The 23490-nt window shown below is 44.6% G+C and overlaps 1 protein-coding gene across 2 annotated transcripts in view; it reads left to right on the top strand.

Moving 5' to 3' along the window:
- Window positions 1–23490, top strand: part of DDAH1 (dimethylarginine dimethylaminohydrolase 1) — a 64580-nt gene that overhangs the window by 29005 nt on the left and 12085 nt on the right. For both annotated transcript variants that reach the window (XM_056356249.1, XM_056356248.1), the window contains exons 2-4: window positions 12423–12522; window positions 13702–13775; window positions 14361–14480. In XM_056356249.1, the coding sequence (XP_056212224.1) occupies window positions 12423–12522; window positions 13702–13775; window positions 14361–14480 (294 nt within the window). The remainder of the gene's footprint in view (window positions 1–12422; window positions 12523–13701; window positions 13776–14360; window positions 14481–23490) is intronic.

The following is a 23490-nucleotide window of genomic DNA, read 5'->3' as shown; positions in this document are numbered from 1 at the left end:
ACATGGGCATGTGCTGCCTCAGATACAGGAGGCGTAATTAGGAAATGTAGGTCATCAAATTCAATTAGCCCAGCGCAGTGTAGCTGGGAAGAGTTCTTACTTGATTTACTCCCCCTTCAGAGAAGCTCTTACTGAATACCTTAAGTGAAATGTTTATTTCTAAGGTGTGTTTAAAAGCCTGCAGAGAGATTTCCCTTCCCAAAGCAACCGTTTGCAAAACAAAGTAGTAAGATAGGGACGCAGCTGCGCCTGCAGCACAGTGCCTGATGGGTGGGATTGGGGGTGAGGGAAGGGCAGGCAGCTTGGTCTGCAAAATCAGACCTCGCTAAAGGAGCACGATTGAGTTAGCAGTCTCACACCTAAAATGTCTTTCTACTAGAAGAGCTTTAAGTAGAATCTTGGACAGTTACTTTTTACTTAGCTGTTATTTTGCTTTTCTTCATTTTCCCTCTGTCCCTGTGCGTTGTAAGATTCCCTTTCTTTATAGCCACTTGTATTTTATGCACATACAAGTAGGAGAATTTTATGCGGTAGCAAAGTGCAGAGTGACTGAATTACAGATTTGTCAAGGAAATTTATTTCTTTTGAAAATATAACACCACCACCACAGACTTCACTGTGCTTATTAGCTGAACACAGGATTTAGCTCTATTGAAAGAACATTATCTCGGTATATAAAAATGTATAGGAGCTTGTTTGGTAGGGAAGGGAGCAAAACAATGAACCATATTGCACCTCTTAGTGCTCTTAGAGTGCTTCCCTTACGGGCATACTGACATTTACATTTCTGCATTTATTGTATAAAATGGAAAGGGACGTCTCGGGTTGGGGGTTTCTGGCCAGGCCAGGATTTCATCCTCTGCTGCCTGCCTAGAGCTCAGGTCCTGTGCTCAGGTTTGACCCTCCTAATGCTCACCTGCAACCAAATGCTCTCCTGGCAAATCTGCGTGGAGTTGTGTTGATGATGCTTGCAAGTGATCAGACCCTCTGAGATTTGAAGTGACAGTGACTTGAACTTAGAATAAGCACGTGAGCAATTTCTGTTTAAAAATAAAATAGTAGTATTCTAATCTAGCTTTTGGTTTTAAACTTGATCAGTACTCATCCATCATTGAGTATTAAAAGTACAAATACGTTGCTGTGCTGCAGCTTTGAAAAATGTTTTACATTCTCTACCCATGTGCCTATATAAATTGTTTGGGGGAATTGTGTAAATGTCAGTGCACTGAAACTCATGTAGACTTCAAGGAAATTAAATGCAGGGGGACCTTAAAGGAGTTCCTTTGGCTTGTACTTTGTTAATATTTGTTGTGTAGATCAGGGCTTTGTATGTGTACCCTTTTTTGTCTGGGGGAAGCATCGCTGTGTAAAGAGACACGTGGCTGTTTCCTTTTTCCAAGCATTTAGATGTCTGTCATAAACAAGAAATGCACAATTTTTCAGAGCTTTTGGTGATGTATCTCCTATGTGTGAAATTGGTTGTCAGTCACGGGGCAGATGGGTGCATTTCACAGCAGTTCTGCTGGCGAGGTTTTGGAACAGTGTTGGGAAGGCTCCTATGCTCCCTCCTCAGGGCTGAGGGCAGTTCTGCATCTGGTGGGTCGTTGTCCCCTCTTGGGCAGTAGGACTCAATGTTGTCACATGGGATGTTTAATTGCTGTGAACTTCCCATTCTATAACTCTCTTGCCTTGTAATTTTACTGAGCAAGTGTCCCAAGTCCCCCAGGACGTTAGTGAGGGGAAGGAGGGGAGGCAGGGTGTGAGCAGGCTGGCTTGAAAGCAGGAGCTGTGTTTTAGTATCAAGCTAACATAATGTACGTGACGGTAGCCTGCCTGCAGTTGTTGGTATTTTTAAATGAAATATTGCCCTGTGAGTTTTATGGTTTAAAAACGCAAAAGGCAAGAGGAGAGCTCGTACTGCGGTCATTCTGTCGCTAGAGGCACGGGAGGGTGAGGGATGTCCTGACAAAGCAGCCCGAGAGGCAGCATCTTCCCTCTGTGCCAGTCTCTTGGGGGGACAGAGGCTCTCCTCAGCCCAGCTGCCTGAACACTCGGTGAGATTGCAAGGAAAGGCAGGGCACTGCATATACATTTTTAAGAGGTATCAACTTTTGTGTGGTTATGGAGAGGCTGCACCCAACTGCTGTATCTTGCATGTGCTCTTCATGTTTTGGTGCTTGCTGGCTTTATCCTCGTTTCCTTCTCATGACTGTGAGCCTCAAATGGGATGTTGGTGCAGGAGCAGGACTTGCAAAGGTGGCTGGCTCTTCGCCTTTGTCAGTTTGGGTTCAAGGAACAGTGAGCATAAGGTCTTATGCTTACTGCATGTTTTTCTTTAAAGCTTAAGAACTTACTAAAACTTGACAGTATAGTTAGAAAGGTTATAGTCTAGGAAAAGGTTATTATCAGGTTGAAATGTCCCAGCTAGCACTGTAATGGCCAGTTTGTTCAACAGATAACTTCCAGTTTCCTTATTTGTATTGAGATGTATTTTTGACTACTAAAAACTGTAGGTGTGTCTTCAAGGATTTAACCCCATTTCTTGTATACCACCAAAATTCCATAATCCTGCTGGGATGGCACGTCTCTTACCTGGCAGTGGAAACCTTACTGGAACTAGTTGGGAGACACAAGATGGTCAGAATTCACATTTTTCTGCCATTATTGTTGTTCTATGTGTCTGGACACTTTAGGGCACTCTTGCAGGATGTGTTAGCACAGCTAAAATAAGACAGACACGTCAACTTCTCTGAAAGCATGAATGAAATGTATTATTAGGGAAGAAAAAATGCTGGGTTGGTATAACCTCTGCCCTTGGGGCCCTTTTGATAAAATAACACAGGAGCAACTGGATGCTCCTCACTGAAAGGCCAGTTACAGAGTGAATTCAGTGTGAAGAAAAATATTCCCTTTGCCTGTGACGATGGTCGTTACTCCTTGAGCTGGGCTGGCTCCTGGGGACTCTGGGCATGTGCCCACTGTTGCTTCTTCTCCCTGACTGTCCTCAGTACTTGACAATGGGGACCTGGTGGTGACCACTGGGTTTTGTCCATGGCTCCCCACCCGATTGACCAGATGGGACCAAATCTTCCTGGTGGTGATCCTTGGCCATTTGTGCAGCTGAAATCTGGAGGCTGGTTCTCACGTGCCTCAGAGGTGATGGGAAGAGTTCAGACCTGGGTAGTAATGGTGGTTCCATGCTGGGATGGAGCTGGGTGGGAGCTGCTTTTCAGCACTATTGAATTAGTTAATATAAAATTAAAGCTTCTAAATCCCCTTCCGAGAAGGAGACTGACATGCCTTTCAGTGTTAGAAATGACACTCTTAGCACAGTGACATGCACGCAACAAGATCAGAAGGCAGCAGCAGGTGTGCCAGCAGCGTGACAGTTAACTGTGGGGAATCCGACAAAATCCATTTTAATGCGAAATAAACAGTCAAGTTTTTTGTAAGACTTTCAAAATATTTATTTTGATTAATAAAACTTAAGATTTGGTGGAGGGAGGAGGAACTGGGCTGCTGAACTGCAAACTCACATGAGAACTCAGACCGACCAAGCCTGACGGGGCGCTAGGGAAGCCGGGAGGTGCTCGTACCACTTACCACTGCATTCAACTTGTGAGCACCCTGTTCAAGAAGTTACAAAACCCCAAATGTCCTGGTTGAGGTATAATTATTTTTCGCTTCTTTAGCATAGATTTTCCTTTGAAAAGAATTCCCTACCTTAAAATAAGCAGAGTATTATCCTTGCCAAAGATCTTTCAGCCTCTTTAGAACAGGGCATTTAGATGACTGGGGACAAAGTGAGTATCTTGAATGCGCCGTGTCAAGGCACGAACAAACGGCACAGAAACAGTAGTACAGTACAGAGTGAAACCTGACAACTTGGTGTTAAAGGAAAGGAATGCTACTGTATAGTTTGATTGTGATCAACTTATCTTCAAGTGGGTTTATTAGCAATTTAATGGAATATTGGTTATTCAAGAGCCATAATAGCCCTGGTTGAAATGTCCCTTCTGCACAGTTTTCCCATACCCTGTGGAATGAGCAGAATGTGACAGTCGAGCTTTCAACAGGCTTCATGAATTTTAAATACTTTTCAGCTGTGAAATGGGGCACATGGCGTGTGGTCAAGGGTGGACAAGGAGCTGGCAGCCACTGGGGGTATTATGGGATATTGAGTGTCTGGGAGATAATGAATGCTTGGCTTATCCAGGTGCATTCTTGGCCCACTGTGCATGTCCAGGCAGAATGGAATCTATTTCTCTGTCCAACACTTAACAATTGATCATTTTGTAATTGTAAGCAGAAAGTATTTAGAACGTTACTTTCTCAGCATGCCTGCATACGACTTAAATTTCATGTCATCGTCTTTATCCAGCAAAATCTTTGCTGTTTCTCTATAACAATGCATTCATGCCGCTTTAAACTTTTCCACTAACCTGATTTTATGCTTAGTGGATCTCTGAGCCTTTTCTTTTAGCGACTTTAAATCTCTGTCTTTTTAAGCATCTCTTTTTTTTTTTCCTGTGAATTTTTTTGTGATTTTGTGATTGAAATTATTTACACTTGCTGTGGGTTGAAATTTCAGCCCAACTTTTTGTAGCAAGTGAGCGGGTTGCTGGCTCTCATTTTGTGGGAAATAGTGTCCCTGCATTTTAAAGGCAAAGTGGTAGAAGAGAAGAAGGGAGAAGCCCAGGCATGGTATACTGTTGGTGAGCTGTGTAGTTGTCCTCATGTGCTTCAGTTCTACTTACCTGTTAAAACACAACATGCTCCAAGGACATACAGATTAATTGTTGTTTTCAGCTGTGTGTACCTGGTAGAGGAGGTTGCCATTTGACCTCCCAAGATCTGCCAGGCTGGAGCTCCCCTCCTGTGTGGCTGAGAAGCTTTTCTGGGGCAAGAAGCCCCAGAGGCCACCTGCTACTTTCTGCTCCTTCTTTATGTGCCACTCTCTGTGATGCCTCTGGTCCAGCTCTTTCTGTGTTTCCCCTTCCCCATTAATCCTTAGTGGTGCTGTACTCGCCCTGATCGCAGGTCACTCTCTGGGGGCAATGGACATTTGGCACCAGATGCATCAACTTTAGACACAGTTTGTGACTATTTCAGTAGTAGGGCAGTAAGTGGGTTTGGAACCCTAATTAGCAATTGTGTGGGCAATAGTAAACAGGGTAGTTATCCCTATTGCCCTTTCAGAACTCCACGGTTCATAAACTACCAAACTCTGCCAAAAGCTGTGTCTGCTTGGGCAGGGTAGAATTGTCTCAGAGCTGCAACCTGAAAGCATTGGTGTGGGATCTGTATACTGGGAGCAAAAACAAGTTATCTCCTGCTTGAGGACATGGCTTGAGGTACATACAGTACCTCTGTTCCTTCTGGGCCCTCCCGTGGCCTCAGTTGTTGAAAAATGGTTGAGGACAAGCCGTGCTGCATGTGTGTGTCTGGCTGAGCAGGGTGGAAGGAGCAGTGCGCCTGCCAGCAGAGCGTGGTGCCATCTGTGTGCTGGTGGGTGCTCCAGCACGACCACTGCAGCGCTGCGTGTCAGATGCCCCAGTGCAACCGCCCCACCATTTGGGTAAGGACCTGGCCTTGGAGCTCCGTGTCAGCAGACAGCGGCAGGGTGGAATCAACTGAAACTCCCAAGAAGGGTTTTCTGGCTGTTGTGATGTAACACTTTTCCACGTGTTGTGATGCACAGCCTAGTTTGAAGTCACGCTCGGATCACTCTGAGGGTCTGGCTGCCTCGGGAGTTGCATATCCACCCACGCCATCCAGAAGCGTGCTGCTGAGCAGCTGGCAATTTGCTTTAGGGCCAGGCTGCTGCCAGTCTTCACCTTCTTTCCCCTTCCCCAAAAAAAGGCAGTGGGATGGACAAAAAGGCCCTGTGTGGGTGGAAAGGGGGATTGATTGCCAAAGTAAACTGTGGTCAGTCAACTGGCAGGGGTGGGAATGGCTGGTACAGGGCGTCCTTACCAAGCTGTGCTGGTGGCTATTTGTGGGACAGAGCTGACCTTACTTGTCTTGCATTTAACATACTCTTAGAGTGTGATCTGCATCGAATAGCAGTGCTGGAGCATCTTGTTCTTCCAGTGCTTTCCTGTTAACCTCTGAAGAGCCGGTGCCCTTTCTGGTGTTAACACTGGGAGCAGGAGTCCGAAACTGCCACAACCCACATCCCACAAACTTCTGAACCTGTATACATGAGGGTGCATATCTGACTGACTTAAAGCAAGAAAACGACCAGTAGGGGGTTTTCTTCTCAAAAACCTCAAAGCTGTTACAGTGCTGCTTTGTTTTCCTTGAAGCCCCTGCAAGCCCAGAAGGGCAATGCTTATCATCAAGAGAAGGCAGACTTTCCCCATCTCCAAGTGGAGCAGACTTAGGCAAGAGCCTGGATCATGACCAAGACTGGTATCTGGTTTTGCAAAACTGAAGTCTACCCTTCCCTGACCCCAGATTTGTCCATCTCTATTTATAGCTTTACTTGGAGCCTTGCTGAAAAATGCATTATATATTGACAGTGGCACTTTGAACTCAGAGCTAATGGATACAGAAATAGTAATCTTGGAGATAACAATTTAACTTCTGCATGTGTTAAGTCTGACATTTGCTTTGCACAGCTATGAATGATAGCTTAAAACACAATGAAGTGGGGACTGAAAGCCAATAATTGTGATTTACCATGCCGGAGAAATTGGTGGTGGATGTAAAATTTCAGGAGACGGTACGGTAATAATGTCTCGGGCTGAGAGCCCTTTGTGTTAGGGCTGCAGTTGGTCTCCGGAGAACCGAGCTGTTGGCACTTAGAGCCGAGCTCTGCTGGTTTAGAAACCTCATTTAATCTCTGACTCATTGGATGGTCATCTTCTCTCTGAATCTCTCTGCGTCCTTTCATTCAAAACAGGTCTGCAGACACCTTCCCCATTTCACCAAGAGCTCAGAGGCGAAGGCAGATGGGTGATTGTGATCGTTAGGGGGTGCCTGGTTTGGTACCTTCCACAGCATCTGCCGAGCCCCAGCTGTGCCCCTGCCTGTGGGGCATTTGGGAGCTTTGGTGCCTTGTCCGTGGCCCTGCTGCCCAGCCCTGGCACCCCAGCGGAAGAGCTGCCCTGGTCTTGGCAGGGGAGAGCCCGTGACTTGCAAAATAATTTCCCTGTTCCTGCTGTCTTTTCAAAAAATAATTTCCTTTTTACTGTCAATATCATAAATCCCGTAATATGGTTAGTGCACAGAAGACCAGTAAATAATTTAGAAAGCAGCCTCTTAGAGTGCAGCAAACACTAATATAGAGAAGAAAAAAGTCCCCACACATCAGTTACAGTAATTGGTGGAAGGCACCAGTCTGGAGGGTAATGAGCTCCATTTTTAAAGCACGAGGAAATTAGATTCTTATAAATGTCAAATGCAGTTATTGTCCTCTTTCCTTGAAACAGAGCTGAGCTGGCTGGAGCCCATTGTCTCTGTCAGCTTTGCTGTGGATTAGACACATCCCATCTCACACCAGGAATGTGCTTATTAGAAAAAATATCGCTACACAGAGCATACAAGCTTTAACACTCAACCAAGGTACTAATGGGTACACGTACAATAAAACCCAATATCGTGTTACAAACCTTAAGCTGACCTGAAATGATATGATACAGAAATCTTAAAGGATGCAGGTGAGTTTTGTGTGCTACAATTCTGATTACCTGGGATTTTAGTTTTCAAATAAAGGAGATAGAGTGAGGGAAGGTGACTTTTCCTCTTGGCTACTTACCAAAAAAGCAAGCAGGAAGTCGTCTTCATAGTGAATATGCTTGTAATCAGGTCATGTACAAATACTTCGGTGTTTTACTGGTGTCTCCTGGGTAACTGTGGCTTTACAGAGGACTCTTTCCATCCACCTTTTTTCAGTTCTCTCCTGGAAAAAAAAAAGCAAGAGGTGGTTATTTGTTCATACATCAAAGCTAGCTCTGTGAATTAGTCTTTTATTCATTAGAAAAATCTCACCAGTATGTGTTAAGACTCCATGCTTCAGAAAAATGAAGTCAGTTGTTCGGGGAGGATAAAAGGTGAGGAGGATAGGGGGCTTTGTGAAATCAAACCGCTTTGCTGCATCCCTGTTTTTAACTTATTTGAGGATAACCATCACTTGTCCTTCCTCAGCAAGAGATTGTATCTTGTCTTCTTTCTGGGGTAGGAGCTCTGTTGGAAATTGGTACAATCCTTCCTGATAGGGGAGGGCTTAAGGATGGAGCCAAGCTCTCAATTCCCTTTTGCAGTGACGAGATGCAGACTCAAGCTACTTGTGTGGACTTCACCGTGTACTAACCTGAACTCTGAATGATGCAGTGTGCTGTTCCCAAGATGGTTGCGTGTCAGACATACTGTGGACATGCTGCGTTGGAGACCCTACTCAGGACTGCTGCAGGATGGGTTTAAAGATGATGTGGTGGGGTAATGTGAGTCTGTGCTATCCCACATGCAGGAAACTGCTATATGCAAAAGCAGATTGGCTGTTCATTTTTGGTTTTGTTTTTCAGGAATCCTGTGTTTGCAAGTTCTTTTTTCCAGTTGCCCTTTTAATAAGGTCACGTCTTCCCTCTGATCTTCTCCATCTCTATTTGTGCTCTTTTTTTCATTTCTGCTTCTACTGAATGAAGTTCCTGGTGTTGTCCATAGAAAACATACAGTAATTTGAGACTTCTGTTTTACCCAAGCAAGGGATATTGAAAGATATTCCTAGCATATGTCACCAGATGTGTGAACAGCACTTTCCAATTTAAACTTTAGGAATTTTTACTGGTTGCTTAAAACCCCTGCAAAACATTGAACTGTGGACTTGAATCCGTTAACACCCATCATGGGAAAAAGATCCAGCTATTTATGTGGCAGTAATTCTATTTATTTAAATTTGGTTTCGTAAGCTAAAATGAGCCCAACTGTTGGGGGGAAAAACATTTTGAGCATCTTATAAATACCTTCAAAGCCTGGAACAATCATGAAGCAAATTAAACTAGTTTTCTGTGATTTTTGGACAACTTCTAGTTCTGATAACTTTTCTTAATGTCTGTACTACAGCTGCATCAACCCCCATAAATTAAATAAAGAAACAATTCAAGGCATCTCTGATGTAGACTGGTGATTAAATGGTAATCAGCAGCTGCTGACTGAAACATACATATGACTCAAATCACAAATCCAAAGTCAGCATTTACCTTGCACTATTCTCATTAGCTAGACACTTTACTTAAATGGTACTCCAGTGCAAGTGTTATTAGTTGGCCATTTGGCCCAGGGATGCGATTCTGCTGCCTCCCTGCCTGCCTCTCCCCAGGAAGCTCTGTGGTGCCTTTGCTGACTGCCGTGGAGTCGCTTCTCAGGGCAGCGCAAGCATTTTGCACGGTTGCGAAGCTCCAGTAAAAAGTAGGTCCACCTTTGGGCTTTTGTACCCCTTAACATCCTACTCATAGCCAAGATGCCTGCTGCTTGCCTTCTCCCCTCAATCTTCCTCCTTCTGACCATTAAGTTTATTAAGCTGTTAACAGGCACAGATTTTCCAGCCAGCGTGCTTAGCTTGCTTGCGATGCTTGTTCCTGGCCCTGGTAGGTCTGCAGGCAGCCATGCAGCACAGGAGGCACCTTCACATCATCTTTGTAGGCTGTCCGGGTTTTACGCTTCTCTGCTTTCTCAGATGTTCCTCTGTGGTCCAGAGAAGCTTTTGGCTCTCCCGGCAGAAAGCAAGTTGAGTGGTCCTCTGCCACAGTAAGACCTGCAGCTCCGCTGGTGCTCCGGACTGGTTGGGGGTATGGTATCAGGGAGGAGGACAGGAGGGGTACAGGGTGCTTGGCAAGGGCAGCCCCTGGCTTGGCTTCCTCTCTGAGTCCAGACAGCTTCTGCTGGGAGCACCCGAGCAGCAGCACGTCTCCTGAAAGGGCTTTCCCTTCTTGGTGTTTTGGTTTTGGAAGCTGCTGGAGGTGTTGGATGAACCGGAGATAGGCAACCACACAACAGGGTGGATGATCCTGTTTTTTCCTGTGGTTTGGCCTTCTGCCTTGAGTAACTCTATCTGATGTATATATTTATTTAGTGCAACTGCCTGTGGCTGGTGTATTTGTGTGTCAGGGTTTCCCGGTTGTGAGTTGGCTTGTCTGCTTCATGCTGGCACAGAACAGTGAGTCCGTGTGATCTTGCATGGAGAACCTTATATAATGTCACAACCTTACTGCTCCATAGTAAGCAGTTGTTTTCTTCTCTGGGGTCTTATGGCTCTTAAGCACGTAGCACCTGCACGGTAAGAACCACTGGGCTTTGCAGGCAACAGAAATCATTCTGCTGTCAGCACACGGATGTTACAAAATGTTGCTGTGTCTGTACAATAGTCAGTTTTCCAATAATAACCCAGCTATTTCCCATTTATTTTTAAAATGCCATATGGGTCTAGTCCTCCTTATAAACCTGATCTTAAAGATCACCGGAGGTAGAGCAGCGAGACTGGGAAAGGTGAAGCCTTACTACTAAGCCTGGAGACTCTTGAGTGCCAGGTTTCAGCCTTAAGTCATTTTAGCATCAAGCAAAAGGTAGAGGAGTAAAAAGAAGCATTAATCATTGTAAAGGGCATGCTGCAGGCTCACTCCAATCTGTGTGCCAAAGACTTCGATGGGATTTGTGTGGGGATGACAAGTCCTGTGGTCTCGGGAAGCTTCTGGGTACAGTTCTGCGTTGCAGTGTCACGTGTCAGCATTCTCCAGGTGGCACAAAGACCTGCCTTCATCCCGCCCAACTTAAACTGAGGCACCTACTTTAACAGCATGCTTATCCAAGGGATTTTCTGTAAAGTGACTGGAGGGTGAGGATGTGCTAGAGAGAAAAAGGAATCTCCAGAGAGCAGATCAACCTTTGATAACATGATGCTTCCAAGTATGTTCTTTATAGACCTACCTCACCTGTCCCGGCAGCCCGTGGAGACCTGCTCTTGCCTTTTGGGACTGGGCTTTGGGGTTGAGGGGATCAGTCACAAATGCCACATGGCTGAGTCATGGAAAATGAGCAGGAAAAGGGGGCTTAGCTGGATCACACCTGCCCCCTCCCTTACTCCCTGAAGCCAGCACTGCTCCTAGGAAGGTATGTCAGCCAAAGCAAGCGCTGCTGCTACTCTGAGGCTGCTGCGATGGGGGTGAAGGACTGGTCACCATCGTGTCTCCTTTCGCTACTGTGGCAGGTTTAGTTTGGCAGAGCCCAAGAGTAGGGCTGCTAGAGTTCCTTCTGTTGGTATGTGATGCTAGAAGACAAGTACCATGTCATCTTCTTTAGCTTCCTGTGTTTGTTGTCACAATGCTTAATTTATCACATTAAATAAATAAATAAATGACCTGTGGAACATGCAAAAATCAGAGCTAACAGGTTCTTGCTGCATCTTCCATGTTCATTAATACTTGCTGGGCACCTCTGGTTAACCACAGTGAGGAAGTTTCACCAAACATGAAGATGCTGCTGTGTGGGATTAGATTCAGGGGTTTCTGTGGATCAACTTGTATTTATATTGGCATTCTGCAAGCTGTAGCCATTTTGGTCAGCAGTTGGTTGCGTGTAGGTGCTTCTTTTTGCTTACAAGGCACCAAGACGATGGTGCTTGAACACAGCAAGTGTAAGTCCCTCTTATGGATGGCCGATGACATGAGCCTCTATAGAAACAGGTTCCGCTCTAGGCATCCTCAGCAGCCCTCACTGGGAAAGAGGAAGCCACTGAAGCTGCATTCCCCACTCCTGTTACGAGCTCCTTCCAGCACAAAATGGGCTCGGCAGCCCAGGCTCCGTGCCATGCGTGTGGTGCTCTGCAGCAGGCAGCCAGCTGCACAACAGGTAGTCCTGGAAGCTCCTGTAATTCTGTAGCAAGGTAGCTCAAAAATGCAAGGAGAGCTAGTGCTGAGTCAAGCTGCAAAACTATAAAGAAAATGAACATTTACTGATTTGGGGATTTTAGGTTTCTTTCCCCCTGACTGAAGAGGGGCTTGGGGCAGAGGCGGTAGAGCTCCGTCTTGGGTCTGAGCAGTGCGAAAGGAGAGAGCAGTGCTCCTGGTGGGGCTGCTTCCTGCGCACATCCAAGGGACAGGGTTTGCAAGAGGGGATATTGGGGCAGAGGGACTGGACTTAACGTGCGTTTTGGAGCCCTCGTCTGTCTCCCCTGGATGCTGTGTTGTTCCCGTGCAAAGGCGAGAGCCCAATCTCTTCTGCTTGATGCCCTGTGCCCTCCGGAGCACAAAGGCCTCTGGAAGGACTTGGGGAACTGCAACAGGCAGGAACACAAAGGACCCTGCTGTCCATGTTGTTAAAAGCTCATTAAAGGACTTTAATTCTTGTTAACTCTGTGTATTTCTGGTAGTTTTTTAAAGTTTTTCAATGATACAGTATATCCTAAACAACTTTCTTTTAATCAGGTTGAAGCCATGAAGAGAGTACTAGAAAGTCTCAACCTCAATATAGTAGAGATGATAGATGAAAATGCAACCTTGGATGGTGGAGACGTCTTATTTACAGGTACAGTGGTATGAATTTTCTGTTCACATAGTCTGACTGCCTTGAAGACTGCATGTTACCTGTTGTCTGTGTAATAAAGTGTTGTTTGTGCAGTTTGTTAAATCAGCTGCTTACTAAATGTCAGAAAGGTAGCTGAGAGATGAATTTTCAATGCAGCCCTCAATGTCCCACCTAATGCCTTGAATAAATGAAGTAGCAGTACATGTAGTACAAAGAGTCGCACTGTGCATGCAAATTTTATTTTAGCTTGTAAAGTGCTAGTAAGAAAAAAGCTTTCAGTAGTCAATTGCCTGCAGTTGTTTCATTTTTCTTATTACAAGCGGCTACATTCACCAGACTGATTTTCAGGACTTGTAAAAGATTGATGCAGACGATTGTCACTAGTTCAATAAATCAAATGTAAAAAATGCATATTGAGTTTATGGAGAAAGTGGTGGTGTTGTGTGCCAGATGTCATGGGCTAGACAACTTATATGCATGGTTGACCTCAAAGATGAAGATACTGACTGTGTTTTTTGTGTCATTCAAACTATTAGGCATTTTCTCGCATCGGCTGCGCACACGCTTGCACCCTGCCTGTGCTGAATGAGCCTGGTTGTTTTGATCAGCATCACAGTAGACTGACCGCTTGCCTTAGTTCACCAAGGGGAAAGAAGAGCCTCAAAAGAGGCAGATGGGGAAGGGAGGCCTTTCTAAGGTGGTGCAGATCCAGCACTGATTTTCTCTGGAGCTGGCAGATGCTGGTGGCTGCAGAGCTGCCTTTGAGACCAGAGGAAATCTCAGAGGGAGAGGGAAATGGTCAATCAGTGCTGTACTAATCCAGCCCAGCTGTTCTCTTTCCTGACTCAATGACCATTGCAGAGCTTTAGAAGAGGAAGCTATTTATGCTTCTGGTGAATTGTGTCTTCTGGAAAAAGATAATTGCTTTAAATTATCAGCTCACAATTGCAGGTTGCGTTCTTCTATGCTGAATTTTCAGTTTTGCTACTCAACTTGAGAAAAGGAAGAAAATTATATCTGAAAAATTACTTCAGAATGTCTCTAAAGCTGGCCTGTTTTTAAAATGTGTATGTTCTGATGAAGGAGCTGAGGCAGGCTTAAAAAAAAACAAAAAACAAAAAAAACCAAACCCAAAACAAAAGCTGTAATAGTTTTGCCCTTAATATTTTTTCATTCCAGGCAGAGAATTCTTTGTGGGTCTTTCCAGGCGGACAAATCAACGTGGTGCAGAAATTCTGGCTGACACATTTAAGGTTTGTAGATTCATCATGCCATAGGAAATACAAGCTATCATCCACTGAACCAATTTAGAAATTATACCGGCCGAGACATTTGTCATACTCAGGTGCTTTATTTAGGACATACTTTTTTTTTTAAAAGTGCAAGTTACAGAAAAGGTTCGAGCATCCTGTAAATTGCCAGATGCTGAAGTTGGCTTTGAAATGTGTTATTGCTTCGTTAAAGTAACTTGGATGGTAGGAGGCTGTTATTATTTGAGAGCATATCAACACTCACTTTCTTAATGTTCTCATGTGTCAGCAGCTGGTCCCTGTAGAGGTTTTATGTACGTACTGTTTAATTACGCTTTTTAATGTATTTCTTTACAGTTGCAACAATAGTAATATTTGAAACATGTTCTGGATTTTACTCCAGTGCACCAGACAAGACAAGCTGGTCCAGAGGGGTATGTCACACTGAAACAGTTGACACTGTGCCCTCGGATATGTTGCTATTGTTAATTTGCAGAGAGTAAATTTAATTACGGAATGTCTCAATATAGTTATGGAACTAGGACAAATTAAAAATATTCATAGCAACCATTCTTCACTCCCATACAGGATTATGCTGTCTCCACAGTCCCTGTTCATGATTCTTTGCATCTGAAGAGCTTTTGCAGCATGGCTGGACCAAACTTGATTGCTATCGGATCAAGTGAAGCTGCACAGAAAGCCCTGAAGGTAAAGCGCATAGGAAATTTTTCTAAACAACAAATTTGGGCTATTTGTTTTTAATATCTGCTCAAGGATGCTGGAATTTTAAAATAGATATATAGATCAATGAAAGAAGAAATCAGTACATCTCAGGGTCTCCTGTATGTGGAAACCATAAAGAACTTTTATATCAGGCAAGAGAACTGTGACATTAACTTAGCTTTAGCTATCTTCGGGAAATAAATGGATTATACAGGTTATTACTTACAGCTTTGTTGACTAAAAAGGTGATAGTAAGGAGGAAGGAGCTATCATCAGAGTGCTGGAGATACTTCAGATGTTGCCATGAGGAAACAGGGCTTTTAAAATTGCCAGAGGGGCAGTAAAAGTTTTATCATGAGGAAGAGGGCGGTCTGATCCCTGTTGCAAAGAGGACCTGTGTATGCATTTTACAGTGTAGGCTCTTGGGATAAAATCGATAAGTCACTCCAGCCGCAGGGATCAGAGCCCAGGACTCTCCATCCTTCCTTCCTCCATCACCTGGCTGCAAAGTCAGGTTCTTTCCTGGTCATGCTTTTTCCTCTGGTCCCGTGAGGGTCTGTCATAACAGCGTGGCTTCGACAGGAAGAAGGCAGAGTAGCCTCACCACAGCCTGGCCAATTATTTCAATGTCTAAACGTTTTCCTTTGAAGTGGAATGTGTGAATTTGAACCCTCAGGCTAAGAAGCCTTGTGAATCTGGATCTTTCTTTGCTGGCAGACTTGCAAACTGGTAATCTGTTGTGTAGCAGGTCAATCCTCAATGGGAAATGTTTATTGCTGCCGTGGTTTGCACTGGGCTCAGTAGCTTTCCTGCCTGTTGGGTGTGTTCAGAGCAAATCTACCAAATTAAGCTTTTTCAGAATGGGAGCACAGCAATACCTGAGGCCATGAATCTCATTATGCATATAGGCAAGGAGATGCTCACCCTAGAGATCAACATCTCTGCTCCTGCAGGGTAGTGCAGCTGCAGGCACTGATGCTTTGCAGCAGAAACTTTGGCTGGGGCACCAAGACAGCAAAGAGCAACTGAGACTTTACATGAAGTGAAGCTTGAGCGAGTTTGTCCCTCTTGATAAATTAGGACCTGCCATCCTGCACACTTTGGTTTGAGATGCAGGTAAGCCAGAGCATGTCTGAAAGCATTACAGCTAAGTGTCTTAAGCATTTTTATCAAGACTTACCTGCAAAGGTTAAACCAAAACTTAACTTTTCAGTGATGGCGGCAAGTCCTAAAATTTCAGCTTACAATTATCCTCATTCTTTTGCCGATAAATAAGAACCGAAGTGCAGGCTTTGCTCTTCAGCTTTGCAGAAGCCTCCTTGATGCAACGTGATCACTAATGCATGGAGGAAGCCAGCTGTGTGTCCCTTCCAATAAATGAGGAGTGGTGGAAGTAGTTGTGCTGTACTAGTGGAAAGCTCTCTGAAATCCACTCAGTTTATGCAACCTGACTTGTATCTCTAAAACTTGAATTATTTTTTAAGAACAGCACTACTATCGGTGCCTAAGGCTACTCATCTGAATCTGTGCCAGGCACAACATTTACAACAGAAATAGTATGTAACTCGGAAATCATCGTCCCCAGCCCCCAAAGAGCTTAGGAGCCTGTCCTGCATGTCTTGTACACCTCCTTGATTTCAGTAAGCTAGTGGTATTTACTACTTTTAAACATCCTTAAATATTTGCAAGATGGAGGCCTGAGAGACTTCTTGTCCTTACCGCCATGCTGCGGTACTACACTGCACATTAGCTTTTCAGATCTTACCTATTTTCCTCCTGAGCAATTTCCCAGCAGCATTGTTTTTGCCTTCAGAGCTCAGTGGAGACTTGTTGGTTTGGTTTTTTTCTTTTTTATCCTGTGACAGTCCATGATTTAAAATGTCTCAGTCTTCAGATACAATAAAACCAACATTTCAAATCTCAGAATCTCCCGGGCTGGACATGGAGGCCAGGAAAATGCAGTCCTGGCTGGCGCAGGCTTGCAGCCTGGCAGCAGTTAAGGGGATAGCACAGCAGCCCGATTGCTCCACCTGAGCTTTAGGGAGCTCTTAAACAAGAGGACAGTTCCTCAACTTCCCACATCGTTCGAAGTGGCTTTAAGTTTGCTCATTCGTTTGAACTAGCTGTCAAAGTCACTCTCATTAAAAATCACTACGTGAAGCTCTGGGAGCACATTCCCAGTTTATCACCCATGTGTTCTCCCCTGAGAAACTTAGGACAAATGCTTTTGCTTGTAAAGACAAGCCTGATGTTCCTGATGCTGTGAGATTGATTTAGTCTGGGATGGAAGGTGCCCTGCATCTTTCCCTGTGAAATATGCACTACCCAAACATTCAGGCTCAAATTTGAAATGCATCATGAGCAGCAGCCTGATGAAGTTTGCAGATATTCAAACAGCCCTACACTTGTACAGAGTGTTTATAAACATGAGCAAAATTAAAGTACAATACTGGTTGCTCAGAGCTGCAATTTGAACTTGAGCCAGGACTAATCTGAGAATTCATCAGTTTGATTAAGGCCTTTTGCACAGCTCTGCTAATCGTGTTGCAGTGCTTCAATTTAGCTATTGTAGCCAAAAGTATTTTTTGCATAAGCCGATTCAATGTTGCTGGTAACTAGCCGTCAAGTAAATACCAGCATTAATCAAGGTACAGTAAAAAGCAGATACATTTTTAGAAAAAGATAATCCAGCAGTCTTTAACAGTTGGTGGATATCTTCTACAAAGGATGTCAGCTGTCAGTGTTCAGTGTGTTTCTCTTCATCTGACATCTAGCAGTGTGTTTACACGTGTGTGATGGTCCTTTTTGCTCACACCCTGCCAGCTGCGGTTAGGGACTGTGGCCCGGAGCAGTGGGTTTGTGCTATAGCAGGTGCCTTCTCATGCTCGTAGTGAGCTGACAGGTTACATCAGGCAACCACATAGCAGTGAGAGCAACATATGAAGTTACCCAGAGTGTTTCTTGCTCAATGTATTGGATCCAACTCCACTGTCATCCTGGGGAACATGTAGCTGTTCCTCCAGGAGTCTAAATCTTCAGAGAAATTATTGGAAAACAAATAGATAAAGCGTCCATCTTGGAAATTACGGAGTGGGCAGTGCTGCTTATCACTGGCTTCCTCTGACATGTGAATTCTTGCTTTTTGACCTCTGTGATTTCCTCGTATTTGTTCACTTGCCTCTGAAGAAAAACATTTCAGTTGGTAATCAGCTTCTTGCTGTCTTGTGGAGATGCAGTTGCGAGAAGATCTCTGAGGCACTGATACTCAGAATTAAAAGCTGCTCCCTGGATTTCACCAGATCAGCTGAGCTATAGCAGTGCTGTTAACTGTTCCTTTCGTTCCCCATCGCAGTCTGTGTGGCAGTACGGTCCCCTGAGCTTCTACTGAGTCATATGGCTGGCACAGCCCAGCATGCCACGCCTTCATTGTGATAGCTTGTTATTTCAAACCTCTTCTTTGTTGATGCCATTTTCCATGTCTGGAAATGCGATCATACAAGCAAGATGATCAATCTGTCTTTCACCACCTCTGGAAGTTGAGTCATTTTCATTTTGTAGCATGTCTTGTTAGGCAACAAGTGAACTGCTATGTCATACTATGCTAACATGTTATATTTGAAATAGGATTTATCTTCCTACTAATAATCTTGTTTGAAAGAGAATTTTTTCTTGATTGTTCTTACTAGTGCAACTCGTGTATCCTTAAAATACTTAAAAAATAGAAAAAGAAATTGCATCTGATGCTCATGTATAGCAGAGTGCAATTGATTGAGTTGAGTGCGGTGTGTGTAATGCAAAGCACTGCAAGTGAGCTAGGAAATGAGCACACAGAGTTTAGGATTATAGAGCACATGCTAGAAGCAGATAATAAATCAGAAGTGACATTTTAACCGTGAAATCCTCTTCAGGCTCTGGCAAGTATAGAATATTTATTTGGGCTGCAGCTGAAAAGTGGTACTCGAGGAAACGGTGAGAGAGACAAATTAACTGCAGAAAGCACCAGGGCCTGTAGTGGCTATCACGTCTGAAATTTTAACTTTCCTCCACTGTTTTCAGCACGCATTTAATTCCTTCTTGTAGTTAAACCTGTTCATAATTCCTTAGGTGTAATTCCATGGTTGAACATTGGCTGTGGCTGTTGAGCCTTCAAAGCCTGGGGGTTTTTTTCTGTTACCTCAGTGAGGCCAGGATTTCCTCCAAATGTGTCACCTTTGGGCTCTGATCCTGCATGGCTGCAGTCGCTGACCTTTACTGTGTGTGTGAACGAGGATGAATTTGGGCTGTGCTGGTGCCGGCGCAGGGAGGTGACAGGGCAGTGCTGCAGGCAAACACTCTGCACTGCTTTTTCCATGAGGGACACAGCCCTGGGGTCTTGCTGGGTCAGCAGGAGAGCAGGTACTGGCCCGGGATGTAATCCAGGTCAGGTTCCAGAACCAAAGGCAAACACTAGGCAACATGACAATGGGAACCATGATACAGCATCTGTTACACACGCCTTTCTGCACTGTCTCCCTCTATACTAAATCCTGAAACGCCGCATTTCTGTCCTTCGGCTGTTTGTGTTGGTTGGTACAGAGGACAGATCCCCGCTGCTTCCTGTGATGAGTGAAGACTTGGACAGCAGCAGATGGTGGACACAGTCCTTGGTTTAAGCAGCTTTGTCTATGGTCAAAGCATTCTCTGTCAGCCCATGGGTAACTTGCTAGCAATCCCAAAGGGTCTGAGGGTTACACGTGTTCCCAGCTTTGGCAAGCTCAACTATTCCCTTGCGAGCAGTACATTTTGTATTTGTAGCAAGTGCCTGCTAATGAAGTTGTTCTCTCACCTGTTGGGAAATGAGGTTGTCCTTTGGGTAGACTCTTGATATTGGGCACTCTCCAAAGGACTAGCCCCAGGGTCTCCCCACGGAACTGGTAGAGAAAGCCTTGGTGTGAACCTGCTGATGGATCTCGGAAGGGAGTAGAGGACCTGGAAGGAAGGTAGGAAATCCGGCATAGTACCTAGGGGTGAGGGCTGCAATGTGGAGAGCACTCATCCCACCATATGGCCTGAGCTTAATCTCTGTGGCCAGCTGTGTCTGGGGTGTTCCTTCTGAGATCAGGGATAATGGAGTTGCATGTGATGCGTCTGGGTTTTCAGTTGGTCATTTCAGAGAACGGATGCTAATTACAGAGGCAGCGTGTTCATGGCACATGTCAGGGCTGAGTGGCTTTGCCAGATGGGGTGCGAGGCAGAGCAGGTAATGTTCATGCCCCCTGGACAGACCTGCCCCAGCAGGATGTGGAGCAGTGGTGACATCTGCACTTCTGAGCTTGTTCTTAGCATCGCAGGCTCTGACCTCATTAGTCGATGCTATTTCATTATGGTCAGGAGTGTAACAGAATATATACAGTAGCGCAATACCATGACTTCAGCAAATACTTTTTTCTTTCCCCCTCTGCTTTCAGTAAAAGGTTGGACATGATTGCTCTGCCTTGTTCTTGACACTCCAGTATCTTCTATTGGGAGTGGAGCTGCTCATTCATTCCCTGAATTATTTCCTGAAGGATGCTATTGCAAACACAGCTGTTTTGACAGAGGTCAAGGGAGGCTTATTGAAACTACATCATAAGGATAAAACAGAAAGGAGTCTCTTTTGGGCAGTTAGGCCCTTGGTATCCAAAGCGGTGGATATGATCAGAGCAGTGCTTTTAAAGACTTGGGCGCAAGGAGTTGTTCTAGCATTAGCATTTTCCCCTGTCCCTGTGATTCAATGCCCTTTGTTCTTATTCCATCTTGTATAACTGAAGTCTCTGCAGCGTGCCAGCTTTAAAAAGCTGGGTACTGTTTCCTGCATTAGAGCAGGGTTGTAGTGCCTGCACAAAGCTGAGGGCTTCCCAGCTCTGCCTCAGAAGTGCCTTCAGAACAGGCATCTAAGGGAAAACTTCATGTATCTGGTGTTCTTAGAAAGCAGTCCCTACCCTTGTGCTGCATGGAAAGGCTCAGCTAAATCTGCTCTTCCTATTGTCTGTAGTGTCTGTCTTTTCTAGTAATGCACAAGTTTGCATGAAATCATTATCTCCTCTTCCTTAAGAATTAATCATTTGTGCCTCTGCTTATTCCCCACATGAAGTCATAAGCCTCTGTTTACGATATCACAATGGGTTGCTGTGGAAATGATTATTAATATTAATAACCCAGAGGATGACATCAGGTAGGGAATTAGCAGAAAGGTGCAGATGAATGCTGACTTTTCTGTAATGCAGCAACAAAGAAAGGTTAGTAAAATCCATAGTGAAATTGCCCCTAAAAATAAAAATTTAAAAAATGAGGCTTTGCTGCTGTTAGCCTTATAGATAGGAAAATCAGTCAATTTATAAAATTCTGTGTACTTTTCTTTAGCTTCTTCTGATTTTCCATTACTTTATGAATTAGGAGTGTACAGCATCTCAGAAGACACAGAACTTCACTGATTACTGGATGACGTACTACTACAAAAAGGCAACCAGTTGTGTTTCTCTTTAATTAAAAGTTAGATGTTATAATAAACCTCCTGTGCTTAACAGAGTGTCAGTGCTGTTAAATTTGCATATATGCAGAAGAATCTAGTCTTTTGGAAGATACAGACTCAAAAGTATGTGTTTATAGAACAGAGACTGGTCTATTAGTCTATTTTATTACATTTATTTAAAGGACGAGGAGAATATCCCTTGCCATACAGACTTGTCATCACCAGTAAACCTTCAGCCACAGGAGCTGGGTCAGAGCTGACTGAGACGATGTCATTTGACTTGCGTAAATGGGGACTCATGTTTCTAATTCCTTTGCTGCTTTTTTTCCTTGACTATTCTCTCTCTGGGTTCCTGTTCCAAAAGACAGGATGTTTGTCCTCTCTCCTTCTTGACTGAAAGCAACAACACGCATAAGCCACTTCCTTTTCCCCTTCTCAGGTTGCGATTTCCCATTGCAGCAGTCCTTGTGCAGAGCTGGCAGGCAGGTGACAGACAGCATGGCCGTGACACAAGGTGGTGCAGAGCAGCACAGGTGCGCACGTGAAGGGTACATGGTTCCCATCACATCTGTGGTGATGCAAAAAATTCCTGCGCCAGGAAAAGCCGAGGAACAGGGTGGGAGAGGTTGCTTAAAGAACTCTGCCTTCTGGAAAAGATGACTGCGAGGGTGCAGCAGGGAGGAAAAGCCCGAAGCCCAGCTGCTAAGAGTGTGGGTGGTAGGTGGAAATTAAAGTAACATTCTAGCTGTATACGGGCTAAGAAATTTGGCATATTGACCATGCAGACTGGGGCATTGCTGTTTCAAATAGATCTCAAATGCAGCTTGCATCCATCGAGATCATTTCGCTGTGATTTATGCTGCCCAGAGTGGCTGTCTTGTCCCCGGCGTACTGAGTCTGCCCCGCTGTTGTCTCTCCTGTTTGTCTGTATTTCAGGGGTCAGGTCACGCTCCTGATGGATCTTGACATTCAGATCAAAAAAAAGCAAGATAGCTGGCTTTTCCAGCTCTGTTTTCCTGTCCCCTCTGATCAGCCTGGCTAGCTGTTTGTGGGCACTGTTGGCACTGTTGCATTTCAAGTAAACTCTGAGAAGCTGTTGAGTAGCGTGGTTTGCACGGCAGGCTGAGTCCCTGTAACCCAGACGCGTGGCACCGTGGCATAGCTCGCCAGCCCCACTTTGTTCTGCACTTGTTGCGTTGAACCCTAAGGCTGCTGCTTTCTCTCTCCAGTGCCGACTGTTTCTCCAAATATGAAGAAGCAAGGAAGGAACTTAATAGAGACAGGGCAATAAAGCAGTGAATGAGATGTTGGCTGTTGTGTGCACTTTGCGTGCACAATCCCTTCGTTCCAAAAAAGGTAGAGTCAAGCTGAAAAGACTTTAAAAAGTGCAGTAAGGATGGACAGATACCTGGAATAGCTTGCCTAAGAGGTAAACTCAGCAAAATACAATTGTAACCTGAGAAAGAGACAATAAAGGTGGGATCACAGGTGCCTATAAAATCAGGAATGATGTGGAAAAGGCAACCGGGGATCAATTGTTTGCAGTCTCTTCTGGTGCAAGGATCAGGGAAGCTCTAAAGGCAAATGGCAAGTTCAGAAAAGATAGGAAAAGCAATGCTTCCTCACACAGTTTCTGTCTGAACTCTGAAGCTACCTTGCTACAGCTTCAAAAGTAAACTGGGCAGACTCCTCGGGCAGTGCTGTAGCTGGTATTGCTCTGTGTGACAGCTGATAAGTTGAGGTTCCGAGGAACCACACACCAAATCTCGATAGCCTGTAGTGCCTGTCTTAGGATCCAGAAGTGGGATATCGTCACCTCTCACACGGGGCTGGAAACCCCCATCACACAGCACTAAAAAAGCAGCTCTTCCAGGTTCTGCAAGCATTGAAAATTGGCAGGTTTGGTAATCGGCAATATTTTCCAGGTAGCATGCAACAATTTATCTTTCTCGGTCCTCCCTCCATATGGAAATGTACTGGGCAGGTACCTGTCCTCATCTTTTGCCTTAAGTGTATAAGGGCATAAGCTTGACATTCCTGGACAAGTGGTCCTTCCTTCAAGCAGAAGAGAAACGTGCTGTCCTTCCAAACTCTCGGCCAGCCTGGTGGGATGTGGCTGCATATTGCTGAGGTATTCTTCTCATCGGTGTTAGTTGCCCTGCCACACAGCAATACTTAATTTTCATCATCGTAGGAAAAAATCTTGATGTAGTTTAATCCTCTCTCACAACTTTAGATCTCTTGGATTAAAATATTCCAATTTGCTCTGTACCCCAGGTCAAACATTACTTAAGCATCAGTGTAAAACAGGCCAAACTTTTAACATGCTTGTAAAGAAGGGAAATAAATGGGATGGAAAAAATACCTTAAATAGTTTTAAGTGAATGTTTTTCTTTTAAGAATACTGTGACTTGAAGGATTTAGGAAAGGATGGCTGAAATCTGGTGGGGGAATGATCCCATGTGTGTAGGGTTAGGTGCATTTTCTTGGGCTTAAGTTTGGTAT

The sequence above is a fragment of the Falco biarmicus genome, chromosome 11 (assembly GCF_023638135.1).
Source record: "Falco biarmicus isolate bFalBia1 chromosome 11, bFalBia1.pri, whole genome shotgun sequence".
NCBI lineage: Eukaryota > Metazoa > Chordata > Aves > Falconiformes > Falconidae > Falco > Falco biarmicus.
The sequence above is the reverse complement of the archived record's forward strand: the minus strand, read 5'-3'. Positions and strand labels throughout refer to the sequence as shown.